The 21142-nt window shown below is 38.2% G+C and overlaps 1 protein-coding gene across 1 annotated transcript in view; it reads right to left on the bottom strand.

Annotated features, from left to right (window-relative positions):
* Window positions 1–21142, bottom strand: part of LOC122802037 (collagenase 3-like) — a 121217-nt gene that overhangs the window by 58206 nt on the left and 41869 nt on the right. Inside the window, exons 2-3 of the mRNA XM_044071769.1 lie at window positions 20784–21019; window positions 456–604 (exon numbers count right to left, since the gene is read on the bottom strand). Coding sequence (XP_043927704.1) covers window positions 456–604; window positions 20784–21019 — 385 coding nt within the window. The remainder of the gene's footprint in view (window positions 1–455; window positions 605–20783; window positions 21020–21142) is intronic.

Genomic DNA, 21142 nt, shown 5'->3' with positions numbered 1-21142 from the left:
ACAAATACATTTTCAGCACAAGCATGTGTACAAATCACTTTGATATACAAATGACTTGCAATTATTTACAAAATTCCAGCTAGCTGTGCTGGCACAAGTCATACATCCACTGCCCTACTTCTCATGGCATGGCTGGCAGTACCTCCTATTGTCACTCTTAGTATCATCTGTTTGAAGAGTTTAATTGTATTTATTGTGAAAAAGGCAAAGCATAAAGCAAATCATCACTTGTGGAAGATGGAGGAGTTTCTAGGAAAATTGTTAATTAAAGTTTTGATAAGCAATACAGTTGCACTTTTAAATGTAAGGAAAGCAAAATCAAAGAATGCAGTGTTACTGCAATGTTAATGGTGTTTTGAATTATTGCAGATATACACTTTAGCATAATGATTTATAGATTATGTGGCAAATCAAAAAGTTACATTTAAGTCATTAGAAACACAAGTGACACTTACAGCGAGTGCCAAAGGAGATCATGATATCAGCAATTCCATTTTGAATTTGGGTGAATGTTAAAGGTGTTACTTCACTCCAGACCTTAAAAGCATCTTGTATCTGCTGTTCTGTATCTGCATGTCGCATATCGGGTGTGTAGTTCACAATCCTGGGCAAAAGTATCATATAAAAATAAAATAACCAAAAAGATCATTGTTTTCATTTTTTTGTTTTTACAAGAAGAAACAAAATCCATAAAAAATGCCACAGTTATGTACCAGAATGTACATTCACATTATTCTAACAGGTATCGTGGACTACAGCATTATTGCTACTTACAGCTCAAATTCTCACTTCTGTGGCGTGAAGTCATTTGCTTAGTCTGAAAGGCAAAGAGGACTGAACATATAATGGGTAGATGTTTGGGGGAAGAAGGGGAAAGAATATCTTTCACAATTGTAATCAACAGGAAGCTGAAGACTGAGTGGACATGCAGCAAAAAATGCATGCAGTGTTTGCGACGGCATGCATGTTAACAATACTGAAGATACAATGCGCTTATACCTTCTTTGAAAATGTTTCCATAGCGTCTGCAATATGTTCTTTGAATTGTACATTTAGCATGGGAAATCATTTTAAGAATGATTGTCTACTTTTCTTTTGAGAGATGGACACAGAATTAATTCAGGTTCCGTCCTGTCCCAGATCACAGAAGGATAATGTCCTTACAGTGGTTTGTCATGCAAAATCTCACATTTACATACATTTCCAAATGTTTATTAACACAATTACATATTGACACACAGCAGCAAAAACTCTTTATAATAAAAAAATATGTTAAACCCCTCATAGACTCAAAGCAGAAAAAAGACTTTACATTCAATTAAATATGTTAAATATACCATTATATGCAACTATACAAACAACAAAAGGGAAGAAAAATGCTTAATATATGACTTGCCTAAAGACATATAGGCTAGCGCATAACCAATCATAAATCATAATGTAAGAACTAATGCTATAAACACACACAGAAAAATACCTGACAAAGCTGGTTTTAACTCATGCCCCAAAACTGACCTACTCAATGCTAGCTTTATACACTGTCTACATCGAATTAAACTTAACACCTGCTGACTCCAAGCCAAACAATTCTTCTATTGCTGTTTTAGTCACTGCAGGGTCCATTGATTTTATTTCTTATATGTAATAAAGCATCTCCTTTAAAATCTGACAGGGTCACATATCACTGGGATAAGCATCAACAGTGTTATATCATTTCAATTGGCTCAGCCCAAATTTTGTACCAGCTCTTGCGGACCCTTCTAAACTGATTCAGTTTAATACAGTCACAGAAAACATGAATCCAAATACCTAAGCTGTCCCTACATCTCTAGCACTAGGCATCCACTGTGCTGTACAGTCAATTAACACTTTCAAGTTCATGAATGTGCATCATTTTCCAAATTGCATGATAGTGTTGAGTGTTTACTGTATAAAACACTCCCTTATTAGGTGACAATGTAATTTTCAAGATTATATGGTCCTGTACCAACCATGAACACTGGGAGAGTCATTACTTCTCATAAAACCCTAGTTGCATTGCCTGCTTGTCTGAAAGCTGAATACATTTTATTCAATTTACTAGTCGGACTAGATGTGTGTTTATTCCTGCACCCACATTTATCACACAAGTCACTGCAGAATACTGGAGAGCATACATTCTCTGTGGGAAATCTAGAACCGTCAGCTTCTCCTTTCCTGTTGATGCTTTTATCTTGCATATTATTTTCTCACATATGTAATTAATAGCTTCCTGCACCATGCGTTAGATGTTTGCTTCCTAATGTTAAGACTCATAAATGTAAGCACTGGAATTACCAAATAATAACTACAAAAACACAGGAGAAGAGCAAATGTCATATATTGTTGTTCTCTTTTAAACTTTTTTTTTTTTTTACAGGGTGACAAGGCTACATCCTCTGATTGTATATATACCAACTCCAAGATTGCCATACCTGGGAGAAAAGAGAATGCTCCAAGAAATGTCAGTCTTGAAAATAATATATATATGTCTGAATTTCTGCTCATTCAGTCTTCCTTTGTTGGGACACTTACTAAGGAGTCTCAGAATATCAAAATGCAACATTAGATATTTCTTTTTCATTTCTAAAATCTTTTTAAACTAACATACATAATAAATGTGCTGATGGATGCTAATAATCTTTCATTAATTGTATAATACTCTTGGTTGATCAGTGCAACCTCAGACCAGAGACAAAACAATTTTGTGAACGGAATCAGTTTTGAGAGTGGAGCTTCAGAAGCAGTCACAAAATAAATGTGTGCTTTGTGTATTTTATATTGTTGTTTCAAACAAATGATTGTTACCTGACAAAAACCCTACTGATATATAAATTGCAAATAATTAAACAAGCAAGTGATTTTTAATAATAATAATGAGTTTTCCTAAAAAATAATAAAAGTAAGAGTTTTCCTAAAGTATAATAATAATAATAATAATAATAATAATATTAAAGCTAATAACAGTAAGATGAAATGTAACATTCTCCTTCTTTTCCATGCCCTGAATTGTTTTGTAAACATTGTTAAGATGGAGGCAAGCACAGTTTTCCAGCTGGTTGTGAAGGGCTCAGACAATGACCACTATAGATGCTCTGGAATAAGGAGATAAATGTGTAGATACCAAACTGCATACATTGTACATTATGAGATGTGCTATACTTATCTTAGACCTTAAGAAGTTCAATAGAGGAATATGCCACTGTGATAACAGAAAGGGGAGCTTTATTGATGCTTTCTGTATTATGAAAAAAAAATTTAGCAGTAGAATCACCTTTATTGTAGACATTCTTTTCTTTAAAGTAAATAATTTCATCCACTGCTGTTAGATGCCTGATTGTAACAGTAATTATTTTTAAGCTCTTTTTGCCACATGTGAATGGTCTGACATGATTATGGATTAAGGTAAAAAAAATGCTTCATCTAGGGAATAAAATTGTTACCTACCACCATTAAAATTTTGTTATCAGAATGACCAGGGATAGAAAATGTTTAGCATTTTTGACATTTGAACTTACTTTAGGACATCTTAAGTAAACAACATCATTTGTAAAGACTGTTATCTTATAATATTGCCTGATATTGGGGGAAGGGGTTGACATAATGGTTAAAGTCCTTACCTCAGTGATGCAAGGAACAGGGTTTGATTCTGATCTCTGGGTATTGGATAGGCTTGTAATAATCTGTAGACCAATCACCTACTTATCAGTCACAGACTGGGAATCATACACAACAGCAAACTTGACTCTTCCTAGACTTTGTAAACACAAACAACCTGTACCAATAGGGCGGGAGCACTAACATCCTTCACCTTGTCCTCTCAAGTATAGGAGAACATTGCACCCTCTCTAGTGTAATGTCCAGTATGGTTAGGTCTGACCATAAAGCTAACCCTGGCACTTTTTAAAAAATATTCTAATGCAAACTTCCTACTATTAAGTGACACTCTGGCAAAATTTCAAACCTCTACAAACCCTCTGTCCACTGCTGCCTATGCAGAATTGTTCATGGAAACCATGTACAACCATGTTAAAGGATGCTTGAAGACAGCTGTATCTATTCAGAAAAAGCACAGGTCAAACTGAAAAATCCAACCACCATGGGGAAATCCCAACCTCAGTAAGTTGTATAACAAAATAAAGGAAATCAAGGCAAAAATTAGGAAGTGTAATATCCACAAAGGTAAAAACTCTCTCATCAATCTAAACAAACAACTCGGGATAATCCAGTCTACTAAAGCCAAATTTGAGGTAAAACAGCTTCCTAGGCCAAAGAAAATTATAATGCATTCTTCAGTTTTGCACAACATCAAAGGCAATAAAGAACAATGTGCTGAACTAATTAAAATGGCACCACATATACTGGTAGTACTGATATATAGCAAATATACTGGTTGGTGTAATTAGATCCAATTTTACAGCCCTCTTCCCCTAGATTCCTCACAGGAAATATCCTCAACCATAACTCCATCAGCTATAATTAGGGGACAGGTCCTCAATGAACTCTCCAAGGCATGAACACTGCATCAATGGGCCCTGATAATATCCCAGGATACCTCATTACTAACGTGAAACATGACCTATCAGGATCACTAGAATCACTATTTAACCACAACCTCGCAACAGGCTTCATGCCAAGTGAATGGAGGACTCCAACTGCTATCCCCATGCACAAATGTGGGCCACCTATGCACACAGGTAACTTAAGACCCAGAAAGTCTGATTAGTCTCATATGCAAAGCCATGGAAAGAATTATTATGGAAATTATAAGCAATGACACAGGAAACCTTAAGACATTGGATCCAATCCCATTTGGTTTTGTCAAGGTCAGGTCATGCTTACTCTCAACCTAATGAACTTCTTCAAGAATGTCACCAAAGCAATGGACAACAGCAAAATAGTGCATACTGCATACTTTGACCTGGTCAGTGCATTTGACACAATACCTCATGTAGGTATATTAGACAAACTCATGAAATTAGACATAAACCCCTATGCCACCTGCTGGATAGACAAATGGCTCAAAGATAGGACACAAGAAGTTAGAATAGGGGAGTTTACCTCCACAAAGAAGCTGGCCAGTAGTGGAGTCTTTCAAGGCTCTCTACTTAGTATGCTCCTTTTGGCATCTGCTTCTCTGAAGTCAAGACTAACATCAAGGGTCATTGGCTGACCAAGTTTGCAGGTTATTGCAAACTAGGCAAAGTCATAGAATCACTGAATTGCACAAATACCCTCCTAGAAAGCCTGACACAGAATAATAATTGGTGCCAGATCCATGGGCTAAACTCAATGCCAAGAAATGCATAATACCATCATTTGGAAGATGACTCCACTTGCAAACTACATTGATAATATATCCCTAAGAGTAAACTTAGTGGTCAGGGGTTTAGGAACACATGTAGACAGTTACCTGGCCTTTGACCATCACATATCTATGGTAGTAAGGAAATCATTCTATACTGTGCAATTTATAAGCAAGAGTGTGACATCTAGGTCCGAGCATATCATTGTTCTGCTGTACTCCCTTATCAGACCAATCATTGAGTATAAAGTCCCATTTGGCATGTACCTGAGCAGGCATATACAACAACTGGAGTGTCACCAGAGGTTCATCACAAAAAGAATACATGGCTTAAACAACACGTCTGATGCAGACCGTTTCAAAGCCCTGTCCCTATACATGGCCTAAACAACATGTCTGATGCAGACTGTTTCAAAGCCCTATCCCTATACATGGCCTAAACAACACGTCTGATGCAGACCGTTTCAAAGCTCTATCCCTATACATGGCCTAAACAACACGTCTGATGCAGACTGTTTCAAAGCCCTATCCTTATACATGGCCTAAACAGAACGTCTGATGCAGACCATTTCAAAGCCCTATCCCTATACATGGCCTAAACAACACGTCTGATGCAGACCGTTTCAAAGCCCTATCCCTATACATGGCCTAAACAACACGTCTGATGCAGACTGTTTCAAAGCCCTATCCCTATACTCATTCTCCTACAGGTTGATGACTGGTGATCTATACCTGGCCTACAAAGCATCCAATGCTACAGCTCCGATAGACCTGCTGCACATCAGCAAAACAAATAGTATTACAATTATCTGATGTTGGGACCTAAACCTCACCTGCAACAAACTTAAGTATAAACAAATGTGCCTGAATTGATAAGTTTAATTTTGACATCTTTAAAGCAATATACATTTTTGTATTTTACTTTTGTGCATAAAAATGCTATTGCTTTTAGAATAATTTTTCTTAATTGATTTCAGTTGATCTTGATTATTTAATTGTTCTGGCTCTGTGTTTTTTATATATAAGGAGGGAGGGTTATTTGCTATTTTTATGTACACCGAAAAAGGGTTTTTACCTGAAGGCTTTGTCTGATTAAATAGCTTTTTGTTGAGGTTGCGTTATCAACTTTATATTTTATTTTGCTGTTTGTTTTGCATATGAACTGAGACTTCACTTTGTTTCTTGGTTATTATCAACTTTAGCTAGTGTCCCATAGTAGTATGTTAAGACCTCCCTAGACAATACAAATAATATTAATGTGCGTATATGCTTCTGCCTTGTGACATTATTAACTGTGAATTTGTTTGAAATCAAACGACTTCTATTATTACAAGAACAAGGCCGTGTTAATTGAGCTACAAAACTGCGCTGAACGAGACTGAGAGTCAGAACTCTGGCAATGCCTCAACTAAATTTGTCTAATATAAACAATCAGATATTTCCAGTGGGTAGATTAAGTATTACTAATGGTTAGTTATCTTTTGGTAATGCTTAAAGTATAAACAAGACAATTTACACATTATCGTATGTGTTTTTGCATAGATACAGTTATTCTAGTCTGGTACACCAGATTACTTTAAGCAAGCATAAAGATTGTTCAAGCTATAATAAACATGATAACCAGACTGTAGGAACTGCAGTGTGCCAGTCCATTCCTTCACTTTAACCCAGTTGTACACACTGTAAAATAATATCTGTCCATGGCTTTAGACAGAATGTTACCCTGACTTCCATTGGTGGGGACAGGTGAGCCTATCTGACTTCCAGGCCAGTTGCATAGTATAAATAAAAGATGCTGTGTGGTTTGGGAAAAAAGTTTAACACAGTTCTGCAGATAAACTACCTATACCTGGTACATTTCACACATTTAATGGCTAAAGCAATTATGTTAACAGGTCCATAACAAATCAGCTTCTAAACTGCTCTGACTGTACTTCATTTAACAAATCTTAGGTTCCAGTAGTTGCAAGAAGGATATTATGTCCTGCACATTAACTGTTGACCATTTTATATTTTATTTTTATATTTTTATTTTATATTTTATAGAGAATTGTTTAGTAATGCTGGAAGTTATTGGTGGTACTTGTTCTCTTGCTCCCTCTCTTATGACTTACTTACTCCTAGAATACCCCTGTGGGCAGCCAACACTATCCAAGTCAAAAGGGGGAAAAGGGGGGAAATGGAAGGAGGTTGTCAGATTTTTCCTCCATGTCATATACACATGCACCTAACAAAAATCATGCAACAGAGGAAGGACATGCAGACCACACACAAGGCACCCAAGCCGAGAACTGAAGAACCTGCTGTGGGGTGTCAATGCTACTTGTTCTGCCACTGGGTTACACTGCAATAACTTGAAGAGTATTATTCAGGTCATTATGGCATTCAAAACACTGACTTTTCATTTGAAAGAAAAAAAAATAAACTGGAATTGCTGGATGTAGTAACTTTGACAACGATTTTTACTCTGAGGTTGTTCACCCTTGGAAAATGCCCTTTTCTATGAGGATCTGACTCATCAGATTTAGAAGAATTAAGTTGCAAGGATATGGTTGGAACAGCTGCCTAGATGCAGGAAAGAGGAATTTCCCTACTGCATGATTCCTTTGCTTTTCACTCTGATTATACAGTTGTCAAATTCAGAATATTGACTTCTTCATGTTTAGGAAAGTCAATAGTTTTATAGTCAATTTTCCTTACAGAAAACTAATATTTATACATAGTTTTAGTCTGATGACTCTTGGTGTGTCTCTTCACACTGTGTGACAGTTTTTATTTATTTCTGAATATTATAGTTATCATTGAAATGAACTGATTATTTATTAGTTATTCGTTTGTTTCTTTGATAATTTGGATATCATAAAGACCAATTTCATACATTGTCTAGACCAGAAAACAGATATGGTACTACTACATATATTTCACAACAGATGCGCAGACCTGATTAGCAGATATACTGACTTGATCCACAGTAATAAAATAACATCACATACAAAGTGGGCACACCCTAAATACTTATGCAATATAATAAAATACCATTGAGAATATGATTATAGTGAATTATTCATTAATTCACATTTCTAATCAAACTTGAAATGATTATCTATCTAGCCAAATTGTCAATCATAATGTCACCAAAAGATATCAGATCCATAAGAAATGTATGTCCTCTAATAGAACTCTTTGAGAAAATAGTATACAAAAAGAATTTTGATCATGTTAATAAATAAGTACAGGTTGTTAACATATCTCAACATGGCTTCAGGAATGATGTTAGTACATTAGGTGTATCACTCTCAGTTACTAAGTATATATGTGTATCTCTCTCTCTCTCTCTCTATATATATATATATATATATATATATATATATATATATATATCTCCACAACCCCTTTTCCCGTTTTTTGCACATGCTGTTGGGGTGTCACTTCAATAGTGACAATCATGTAGAGCCAAGATTTACACCACCAGGTAGCCAGCCATCCCACAGTAGTTCTTCCACACTGCACACTCATATGCACACTCTCACCTACAGATAATTTAGTCTCTCCAATCTGCTGACTGCATGTCTTTGGAATGTGGGAAGAAATTGCAGCACCTGGAGGAAACCCACATAAACACAGGGAGGACATGATGACTCCACACAGAAGGCACCCCAGCCAAGAATTGAACCGGGGAACCATTTGCTGTAAAGCAACAACCCTATTTGCTGCATCACTGTGCCACCTGTGACACCCATGCACTGGCTCAGTAATCAAGGAGCCTCAATTCTCACCTGTAACACCAGTGAGGGGTGTGCACATTGGGAAGGATAACAAATACACACACAGTAAAGTACAATTTCCCTTAAGAGCACACAAAAATCACCGTCAGTCTGGGGCTGGTTTCTCCCTTTCTCTCCAGATCTCCAATAAGACTCCCCACTGGCACAGCTATAGGGTCCAGATCTCAGCATAGTGGTCAAGCTAAATCCTCCAGCAACCTCTCTGTCCAACTATTGCTTCGAGTCCCTGCCCAAGTAGCTGACACACACACACTCTTTAAGATATGAGTTATATATAAACACACAGACACTGCTGAGGAAGGCTCACACAGGTTTTCCAGCTATGCCCCTTTCTGCCAGGCTATAAGGTAGTAATCACCACCACCAACCACTAATACCAACTTCTAAAAAGGACCTTATCAAGATGTGTCCAATTATTACTGTGCAATATTATTATCCCAGTGGTAAGTGTGACTGAGCAGCAAGGCTTATTTGGAGTGGCTTGATACAGTATCACTATATACATGCAATGTACTCTTGAGCTTAAATTACCTCTACACAAAACAGTCACAGTTGAAAGGTTTAAAAATATTTAACAAATAAATGATAAAACACAAGACAATACTTTTTACTAGACAGTGCCAATCAAGAGTTCAGAGATCACAGAAAAATGCTTAAAATAATACTGTGGAATAGTTTTGACATAAATACAGAAAACATCTAGTCCAAACTTACTATTCTCTATCTATTGCTAGGAGAGACACTAAAGTCTAAGATCCTACTTACATACAAACAGAGCAAAGCAAGTGCTGGTGAGTGGTCAGTTCTGAAGACAAATGCAAAATGCTCCCTCCCTGTCTCTGAGAAAATCATTTTATATTGATAATATATCCTGCTGACTCATTTTAGATTACATCATTCTTAACAACTTTCTGGTTTCCCAGGCTAACAGAAACTCTACATTAACATTTCTTAGTAAGCTTGCACCTGGTCAGGAAACTACAGCAATTAAAGACATTATGTATGTAAAATCTAGCAATTAACCCTAGTCTCAAAACAATAGAAATAATCTGCTGGTTTAGACACCATGGCTCCGAGCCCTGAGATCAAAACAGTCACAAAATGCTTGACTTATCAGCTTTCTTACAGCAGAGTGCACTGTTGTTACATTTTTGCAGTTTAACATCCAATACAGTCTTTTCACATTTAAGAGAACAAGCTTGTGGCTTATATTAATATTTAAAAATGACAGAATTATCTACAAAATTCTAGCTAGGCTGGCAGCTTTCACATATCTTTACATATCTTCCCCCCAGAGAACTCAAGCTAGTTTTTTGAGTGACCCTTAAGAAGCGCTGCTTGAGAGCGTTAGGCCTATCAGAGTACACCTTACCCCATTCCCTGTCTTGAGAGCCCATCTGCATTGGCATTGCTACTCCCACTGCGGTGCTGTACTGACATATCATATGCTTGCAACCCTAGACTCCATCTTAGCAACTTGGCATTTTGCTGGCTGGCTCTGTTTAACCATGTTAGGGGACTGTGATCTATCACTACAGTGAATTTTCTTTCATACAGATAAGACTGAAGTTTCTGCAGTGCCCATACTAGGGCTAGACATTCCTTTTCTACAGCTGCATAGCATTTCTCCCTGGGTTGGAGCCTATGACTGAGATAAACCACTGGGTGCTCTTCTCCCTCTAAAGAAATCTGGCTAAGTACAGCCCCCACCTCATGGTTTGAAGCATCCACCTGCACAACAAATATTTTGCTGTAATCTGGACTGACTAACACAGGGGGTCCTCCGAAAGCTTCTTTAAGCTTTTGGAATGCCTGTTCACATGCTGTGGTCCACACTACCTTATCTGGCCTGTTTTTAGGTCTGTGAGGGGAACAGCTATGGTACTATAACTGGGGACCAGCTTTCTGTATTACCCTGCTGTACCTAAGAATGCCCTCACCTGCTTTTTGGTAACAGGTGCAGGCTATGCCGGAATGGCTTCTACTTTGGCAGGTTTTGGCCTGATCTTACCACTCCTCACTCTATGTCCCAGGTAGGAAACCTCTGCCATACCCACCTGACATTTGCTGTGCTTAATGGTCAACCCTGCCCTCTGTAGTCTGCCCAGCATCTTCCTGACATGTTGATGTTGCTCTTGCCAGGAATGTCTGTAGATGGCAATATCATCTAGGTAAGCAAGGGTAAACCCTCCTGCTCCTGCTAGGATATGATCTACCAGGCTCTGGAAAGTTGCTGGGGCATGTTTTATCCCAAAGAGCATCTTTGTGAACTCATACAAGCCAAAATGAGTCACAAAGGCTGACCTTTCTCTAGCACTGGGAGTCAAGAGCACCTGCCGGTAACCCTTGGTAAGATCAATGGTTGTAAGATACTTAGCCCCACCCAGCTGCTCTAGGGTCTCATCTGTCCTAGGCATGGGGTAAGCATCTGCCTCTGTGTGATAATTTAATTTCCTGTAGTCCACACAGAACCTGGTGCTGCGATCCTTCTTTGTCACCTGCATCACTGGGGAGTCCCGGGGATTGTTGGACTCTTGAATTACCACTAGTTCCAACATCTCCTGTATCTTCTCCCTCAGAGTCTGTTTGACTCTCTCAGGCACCCTATAAGGAACCTGCCTAATAGACCTTTGGGGTCCTGTATCCACCTGGTGCTGCACTAGGTGGGTGCACCCTGGTTTCCCAGTGAACACGTCCCCAAACTCCTGTAACACTGCTAGGATTTTTCAAGCCTGGATAGGAGATATCTGCTGGGACATTGCTACCCCTTCCACTGAGGTGTCAGTCCAAGCCTCACTGAGAAGATTAGTCACCAGATTTCCCTCAGACTCCTCCTGCAATCCACTGCAAATACTCAGCACAAGGGCCTCCCTATCATGGTAAGGTTTCATCATGTTAACATGGTACAATTTGTGCTTTTGCCTAGCAGTTTTACCGTGTAGTTAACATCACTTACCTTTCTTACCACCTTGTAGGGTCCCTCCCACGTTGCTTGCAGCTTGTTGTGTCTGACAGGAATGAAAACCATTATCTGCTGCTCTACAGCTTCCTCTCTAGCTCGAACATTCCTGTCATACCATACCTTTTTCTGTTGTTGGGCTTCTGCCAGGTTCTCCTGGGCCAAGCCCATGAGTTTCCTGAGCCTTGTCCTGAGGTTTAGGACATATGCCACAACAGACTCCTGTTGGGATTTGCATTCACATTCCCACTCATCTTGAATTAAATTTAGAGGTCCCCTCACCCTATGTCCATACAGCAAGTCAAATGGTGAAAAACCTGTGGATTCCTGGGGAATCTCTCTGTAAACAAACAACAGATGGGGCAAATATTTGTCCCACTCCCTCTTAAACTGGTCTGCAAATGCCCGTAGCATGGACTTGATTGTAGAGTTTAACCTCTCAACAAGACCATTAGTCTGGGGATGGTAGGGGGTGGTCTTCAGGTGCTTTACCACACAGTACTTCCACAGACAAGCCAGCAGGTCTGACATGAAACTGACACCCCTGTCAGTCAGCATTTCTTTTAGGAAACCTACCCTGCTGAAACTCTCTAACAAAGCATTTGCTACCTTTTCTGCCTCAATGGAGGACAACGCCACTGCCTCAGGGTCTCTTGTAGCATAATCTTCTACCACTAGACTATATTTTTTCCCTATGGAACTTGGGGTTCTCAGAGGCTCCACAATATCCATAGCTACCCTCTGAAATGGTTCCTCAATCACATGCAAAGGCATCAAAGGAGCTGTCACCTTCTCTCCTATATTGCCTACATTTTGGCACTGTTCACAGGCCCTGCAGTACCCTGTTGCATCTCTGGAAATGCCAGGCCAATAGAAGTTCTGCATAATATGTCTTTTTGTATGTTTTATGCCCATATGACCTGCAAAGGAATATCATTGGCTATGGCTAGTAGCGCCAGACGGTAGGGTCTAGGCACTATGAACTGCTGTATCCTCTCACCTTCTTGTCCTCCTTCAGGGGTCCATTCTCTATACAGTAAACCTTTGTCCCAGTATACAGATTTCCCCTTCCCTTGAGAATCAAGTGCCTCATTAGCTACCTGCCTCAGGGCTTGTAATGTAGTGTCTGAGAGGTGAGCCTGTTTCAACTCTCTCTTTGTAACCCTTACTAGCTCCTCTTCCAGAGGAAGTCTAGCATCCTCTGACAGTGGTGCCCCACTGTCTGCCTAGGTACTACTACTCACCTCTACCTTTGCAGTCATCAAAATCCTTCCCTATCAGGACATTTGCATGATGGTAGTTTTGTACCCCTGTTGTCTCAAGACAACCTACTACTGGCATTTTGTCTTTCCCACTTACTGGCTCCCTCACCTTTTGTTCCCCATATTGCTTCCATGGACATCTGTATACAACATGGCCCCACTGGTAGCATTTAAAACATTTAACCCTAGGTCCCGGACATGCACCTGGACTAGTGGCTTCCCCTGCTACTGGCAGATTTTGTTGGGGCAGTCTGGGCTGGCCACCATGGGTTCCTTTACACCCATGAGCAGTACTGGGGGTCCCTTTCCTGTGCAGGGATGCCCTGCTTGCTATGTATAGGTCACCCTTTTTCCCCAACTCCTCTGAAGTAGCACATTGTCTATCAGCTAACCAGAGCCTCATGTCCTCAGGCAAAGTGCTAAGGGCTTGTTCCCTCACCAAGAGGTCTGCCAGCCCTTCAGAAGTGGTGACCTCACATCCACTCACCCCACCTATGAAAATAAGTGCTTAGTTCAGCAACATTTTCACACACACTTTCATCTACCTTGTATCTATGCTCATGAAATTTTTCCTGTAAGTTTCAGGTGTTAGCTTAAAATATTCTAACAAACAGTTCTTAACAGCAGTATAATTAAAACAGTCAATGTCAGACATTTTGGTCAGAATAGTTTCAGCTTTACCATGGAGTAAGGGGGTCAGGAAACATACCCAGAGCCTTTGGTCAACATCATACTGTTTACATACCCTCTAAAACATATGAATGAAACTATCAACATCCTCCCCCTCTTTAAACTGTGAAAGACATTTACTGACCTTTTGTACTTCTGGGGTGTGTTTACTCCCTTCCCCATTACCTCCATGACTCTGGCAAAGAGTCAGCATCTCCTTTTTGTGCTGCCTCTGCCTTTCCTTCTCCTCAGCTTCCAGGCATAGCAGTTTCTCATTCTCTGTAGCCTGTAGACACATCAGTTTCTCTGCTATGTCTGTTTCCAAATGCTTGGCCTCCAATTCAAGTCTCTTTTATCTCCAGATGGATTTTTAAGTCATCTGCAGAAAGGTTGAGCTGTCCATTTTCTGAGTGTTGTACATCTCCACGGCCCATCTGCTGACCCTCCTGATTGCTGCTTTCTGATGCAGCTGTGGCTAAAGCTGCAATCATGTCTGCGTTATTCAGGTTTCCAGTCATCAGTCCCTTAGCCTGGCACATCTCAGCCAACTGGCTCCTTGACAGCTTGCCAAGCTCCTCTGCTGACATGCTTGCCTGCTCTCCCTGACTAACTAAGCTAACAAAAGAAATAAAACAGTTGTGATCTGAACTCTGAATATTCACTGCATGGCTGATTTAGAGTACAAACACACCTTCAGTGATCACTGTACACAGCTTTCAAGAATTCACTATCCACACCACTACAAGCCAATTGCCAACTAATTAATATGTGGTGTGGGTATCCCACCACTGCTAACAATTAAAATGTGATGCCCGTGCACTGGCCCAGTAATCAAGGAGCCTCAATTGTCACCACTAACACCAGTGAGGGATGTCCACATTGGGAAGGATAACAAATTCACACACAGTAAAGTACAATTTCCCTTGAGAGCACACAGAGATCACCGTTAGTCTGGTGCTGGTTTCTCCCTTTCTCTCCAAATCCCAAATAAGACTCCCCAATGGCACAGTTATAGAGTCCAGATCTCAGCCTAGTGGTCAAGCTAAATCCTCCAGCACCCTCTCTGTCCAACCAGTGGTTCGCGTCCCTGCCCAAGTAGCTGACACACACACACACACACACACACACACACACACACACACACACACACACACACACACACACACACACACACGCACACACGCACACACAAACTCTTTAAGATATGAGTTATATACATACACACAGACACTCCTGGTGAAGGCTGGCACAGGTTTTCCAGCTATGCCTCTTTCTGCCAGGCTGTAAGGTAGTAATCTCTGCCTCCAACCAGTAATATCAGTTACTAATAAGGCCCTTACCAAGGGGGGCCCAATTATTACTGTGCAATATTATTATCCAAATGGTAAGTGTGACTGAGCAGCAAGGCTTATTTGGAGTGGCTTGGTTCAGTACCACTATATACATGCAATGTACTCTAGAGCTTAAATTATCTTTACACAAAACAGCCACAGTTGTATGGTTTAAAAATATTGAATAAATAAATAAATAATAAAACACAAGACAATACTTTTTACTACACAGTGCCAGTCAAGAGTTCAGAGCTCACAGGAAACTGCTTAAAGTAATGCGGTAGACTAGTTCTTACATCAATACAGAAAACAGCTAGTCTAAACTTACTATTTTCTATCTATTGCTAGGAGACGCACTAAAGTCTAACATCCTACTTACATACAGACAGAGCAAAGCAAGTGCTGGTGAGTGGTCAGTTCTGAAGACAAATGCAAAATGCTCCCTCTCTGTCTCTGAGAAAGTCCTTTTAAATTGATAATACATCCTGCTGACTCATTTTAGATTACATCATTCTTAATAATTCTATGGTTTCTCAGGCTAAATGAAACTCTACATTAACATTTCTTAGTAAGCTTGCACCTGTTCAGGAAACTATAACAATTAAAGACATTATATATGTAAAATCTAACAATTAACTTTAGTCTCAAAACAATAGGAAAAAATCTGCTGGTTCAGACACCATGGCTGCGAGCCCTGAGATCAAAACAGTCACAAAATGCTTCTTTTATCAGCTTTCTTACAGCAGAGTGCACTGTTGTTACATTTTTGCAGTTCAGCATCCAATACAGTCTTTTCACATTTAAGAAAATAATCCTGTAGCTTATATTAATATTTACAAATGACAGAATTATCTACAAAATTCTATCTAGCTAGACTGGCAGCCTTCACATATATTTACACCACCATATATATATGTGTGTGCATATATATATATATATATATATATATATATATATATATATATATATAGTTACAATATAGCATATATATAAAACTCATTGCTGCTGATAAACTCTCTGCATAAATATTTCCTTCTTATATGTGTGAAATCCAAAGGATAAAATTGGTTTACATTTTATATGTGTGACTTGTTTTTGTTTAATCTCTTTTATGTATAATCTTATACTAAAATAATTCTTTAATATTTGTTTAAGCTTTCATGATTGTTTTAATGGTTGTACAATTTTTAGAGATTTTCTCTCCACGCTCAGCTGTAAATGGGTTCACTATCCCTGTAAGCAAATTAAAAATAATTTTATATATATATATATATATATATATATATATATATATATATATATATATGGGTCCCCTTGACTTGATCGACACGCCAAAACACCAACGCTCAGAAGACCGACTCCAGAAGACCGACGAGACAGATGATCGACAAGGTGAAATCCCGACAACCGAAACACCGACATGGGCAACGTGTGAGCGTGACTCGGTAAGTGTGCGATAGTGAGGGATTTAGCGTTAGGGAGCGGACAGGTAAGTGTGAGATAGTGAGGGATTTAGGGTTAGGGTGCGGGAAAGGTGAGTGTGCGGTAGTGTCGGACTTAGGGTGCGGGTAAGGTAAGTGTGCGATAGTGACAGAGTTTAGGTTTAAGGGCGGGTTAAGTGAGTTAGGGTTAGGGTGCGGGTAGGGTAAGTGTGCGATAGTGACAGACTTTAGGTTTAGTGGTGGGTTAAGTGAGTTAGGGTTAGGGTGCGGGTAGGGTAAGTGTGCGATAGTGATGGACTTTAGGGTTAGGGTGCGGGTAGGGTAAGTGTGCGGTAGTGTCGGACCTTAGGGTTAGGGTTTGGGTTACGGTTAGTGCATGTATAGTTGTGTGTAATGTGTAGTTTACGTTTTGTGTGTCGGTGTTTTGGGTGTCGGTGTTATGGTGTTCGGTTTTGTGAGTTGTCGGTTTTGTGCGTTTTCGGTCTTTTGGTGTCGGTGTTTTGGGTGTCGGCTTTGTGGCATGTCGGTGTTGTGATAGGGATCTATATATATTTATATATATATATATATATATATATATATATATATATATATATATATATATATATATATATATATATACACACACACACACACACACACACACATATATATATATATATATATATATATATATATATATATAAATAAAACAAGAAACTACTGAAATTAAGCAAAACTTGAATAGACTGATGTAAAAGCATTGACAAAAAGGAAAAAAAGTCTATTTATATGAAAACTATATTAATCATTGCATGTTCTGATTACGTGAACTATCTTTGTAATTAGTCTAACTGGGTATATATTGACTAAGGAAAACTACCTTTATATGTATTCTTAATGTACTATATGCTCAATGAACCTTGGTCATGGCAGAAAAGAGTTAGTTGACCAGCCCACCTGCCTGATAAACAAATAAAATAAGTAGGAAATAAAATTGAGAGTTCAATAATATCACAGGAAATATTAGCAAAGACAAATGAAAACTGGAATCTGATATTACCATTTCTTTTGTTGCGTTTTTTGTCAATCAGTTCTTGTATGTGAATTGTGAGAGGCTTAGTAATGTCTTTATGTACTGTTATGAACATATGCAGTAGCTATTCTCAGACACAACTAGAGATTATGTAAGTGTCCCTCCTTTGATTTCTATTTGTCTTTGTCCAGATTTAATGTGCTATGCGCAAGTAACATTTAAAGGAATTTCAAAGAACCTATGATGTGCATTGCAATGTTTTGTGAGTTGCAGTAAATGATTTTGTTCCTTTTTAACTAGGTATTAGGCTTCATAGGTAAGTCCCAAGCAATCAGACTACAGACCGTTACAAGCCTAGCCTATAAATCGTATTAAAAATTTCCCTCCATCCTCAAAGAGGGCAACACATGATAGAATATACTAGAGTTTGAGGCTGCCCATCAAATTATCCAGTTAGAAGGGTTTACCCTATAGGTAGCAAGGGTGCTTCTTGAAGTGTAGTGGAAGTTTGTTACAGAGGTGAGAGATACACTGGGATCCAACTTTGTCACACCAATGTGTCTTAGGTAATTGTATGTGGACAAATGCAAGGCTACCATATCTATGGCTGCAATTGGCTACAGTGGCATATTAATAGCACTATCAAATATTTACATGTCAAGGGGCAAGACATGAGTCAACAACAGCACTGGAAATCCTCTTATTAGACTCTAAGCAAAGTAATTAGGTTTACTATTATATAGGCAAGGCTTAGAAGCTCAACTATAGTAACCCACAAAATGAACCACTGAAATACAGAATGCCAAGAATACACTATACCAACTATAATACTGAATCCTGAAAACACCATACTTCTGGACCCCAGAACAAGTGCTAACAGGGCTTTGGAAGGGGGGCAAAGTTGGACAGATGGTATTTCTGACGCTCAGCATTCTGATCGACAGTATTTTGATTTTTAACTTGTTCTGGTCGAGCTTCTGAGCCTCATCCTTGTAACTGCAACCCAATAATTATATAGTAGTGAACTCTCATTATTTTACAGAAACGGAGTATTTTAGTAAAGCTATACAACCTAGAACATTAGTTGATGAAAAATAGCTTAATCACTGATTAAATTATTAATTTTTTAAGAAACATAAGGGTAGAATATGTCAACGGTTTCTTCTTTTAATATTACTGACAATGCATTCTTGGAGGAAATTACTATATATTTTGTGTACATTAATGAATCTCGCTACACAATGAAGATATTATCATTATATAATTTATTTTACTTGAATTTTCTTTCTCATCCAACTCATTCATTTAGTTATTAGTGACCTGGTTAGTGTTCTCTTGGTATGTTTTTATTGGGAAAAAATGTCCATAAAAGCTTTGAGACAATACTATTGGCCTCACCTATGGCTCATAACTACATAAGTTCATTTCTAGTCCATAAAGGACACATGCATATTTTTAAGCTAACAGTAGACAGGATGATTGTTTATATTATAATCTTTTTATTAGTGATATATTATGTCCAATGGGAATAACTTAAATTTAAAGGAATCTATAAAATGTATTGATACAAAATGTAAACTTATAGTTTGAGGTAAAATGTGATATAATGTTAAAGTTTCATGTATGGCTATCTCTAATGGAGATGATGGCTGTGCACCTAAAATTGATAAGATGCTATTGCCTATATTTCAATTGCTGTTGTCCTGTGAATGCACTTAAAATATTCTACATAAACACTTTTTTAAAAATAACTAATAATATTAGTGATTGCACTGATATTGTGAATGGAATTTATAATGAAATGTATAGATTCCTACAAAGATGAAATATATATTATTTAAACAAAGAAACAAACAAAGCATATTATTGAGCAAGTGCATGGTGGTCAGCTCATGCTTTATTTAAATGGAGACAATAGAAGGGTGAAATAAATGTACCAGATGCAATGGGTAACAGCAGAGATATTTGCCTTATTTGAATAATGATTAGAAGACAAAGATATGAATAAATTAATTTATTTCAACAATAGATAGCTGAGTAGCAACTGTAGCAGAAACTTGATGTATGTTGGTCTGAGACAAATAAACTGACAATATATTGTGCATTACAGGGCTTTATCCTTCTGTGACATTGAGCAGGTTGAAATGACAAATTTCATCAGAGGTCGATTGAAGAGATACTGCATTTTTGCTGGAAGTGATGTCAGTTAAAGAAGTCCATACTTCAAGTGGGCAAAGAAGATTCCCTTCCATATGATGGTTTGTTCAGCTAGGGAGAGAAAATGGGTAAACTTCCTGGCTCAGAAAAGTAGGTGGCTAATTTTTGCTTAATGATATCTAAAACCTTATTAGGCTAGATTCATAACAGTTTGGCTTTGTCAATGGAAGATGCTGACTATCAAGTTAGTTAATTTCCTTGAGAAGGTCATGCAGAATGTAGACATATTAATTTTTGCATTAATTAATTTGGGCTGTCCAGTGCATGTGGCACTATATCCCGTGCTGGCATCGTTAATAAGCTAAGTGTCTTAAACATAGATCCATATGTGGTAATATAAGATAGCCAAGTAGTTAAGATGGCAGTATAGCTCAGTACTGGGGCCCTTCCTTTTTGGTATCTCTATCTTTGATCTCCAGACCAAAAATCTGGACCTTTCATTATCTAACCACAACATGGGAACTATTGTCAAATTACATGCTGATACCCATTAATTATGCAAAAAAATCCTAATAAATGACTGTTTATGGAATAAGCGTTAAAACCAAATGTGAAAAAGTGTAGTATTAGCATTTGTACAATATAGCCGATACCCCACTCCAAAATGATAATGTAGTTAGGAATCTTGGATCCTGGGTTGATAATTTCCTTTTCTTTAAGCACTATGTAGTTGCAGTAGTCCTAAAATTCTTCTGTTTAGCATTTCTTTTATAGCAAAATCTGAGTGTAGGAGTAGTCATTTTAATATTACATTTTACTAAGTTGATTTATTGCATTTACCTGTATGTTATGACAGTCTTTCCCCATTTAGGTTGTCCATTAAATGTAGAATATCTTCCTATATCTGGTACACCACATCTTGGCTTCATCATTTCTGATAGGGTTTCATTGTTCAGTTGCCCGGTTACATTCAGACCATGAAATGCTTGCATTTCTTTAATTTTCTCTCCCAAGCGATTACGACTCCTACCCCTAATTGCAGCTGAACTCAAGTTATAAAAATTCTTCAGATATTCCTTGTTAAACAAAAAGTGGACAAGAATATAAAGAATTAACGACTAAAGAAGAAATAACAAAAATACTAAACTTTCATATAAATATTTTCCATTCTTCTCAGATATATAGAGATCTATAACATT

The sequence above is a fragment of the Protopterus annectens genome, chromosome 5.part0 (genome assembly GCF_019279795.1).
Source record: "Protopterus annectens isolate FY-2018-M chromosome 5.part0, PAN1.0, whole genome shotgun sequence".
Taxonomy (NCBI): domain Eukaryota; kingdom Metazoa; phylum Chordata; order Ceratodontiformes; family Protopteridae; genus Protopterus; species Protopterus annectens.
This window is presented reverse-complemented; position numbering and strand designations above follow the sequence as displayed.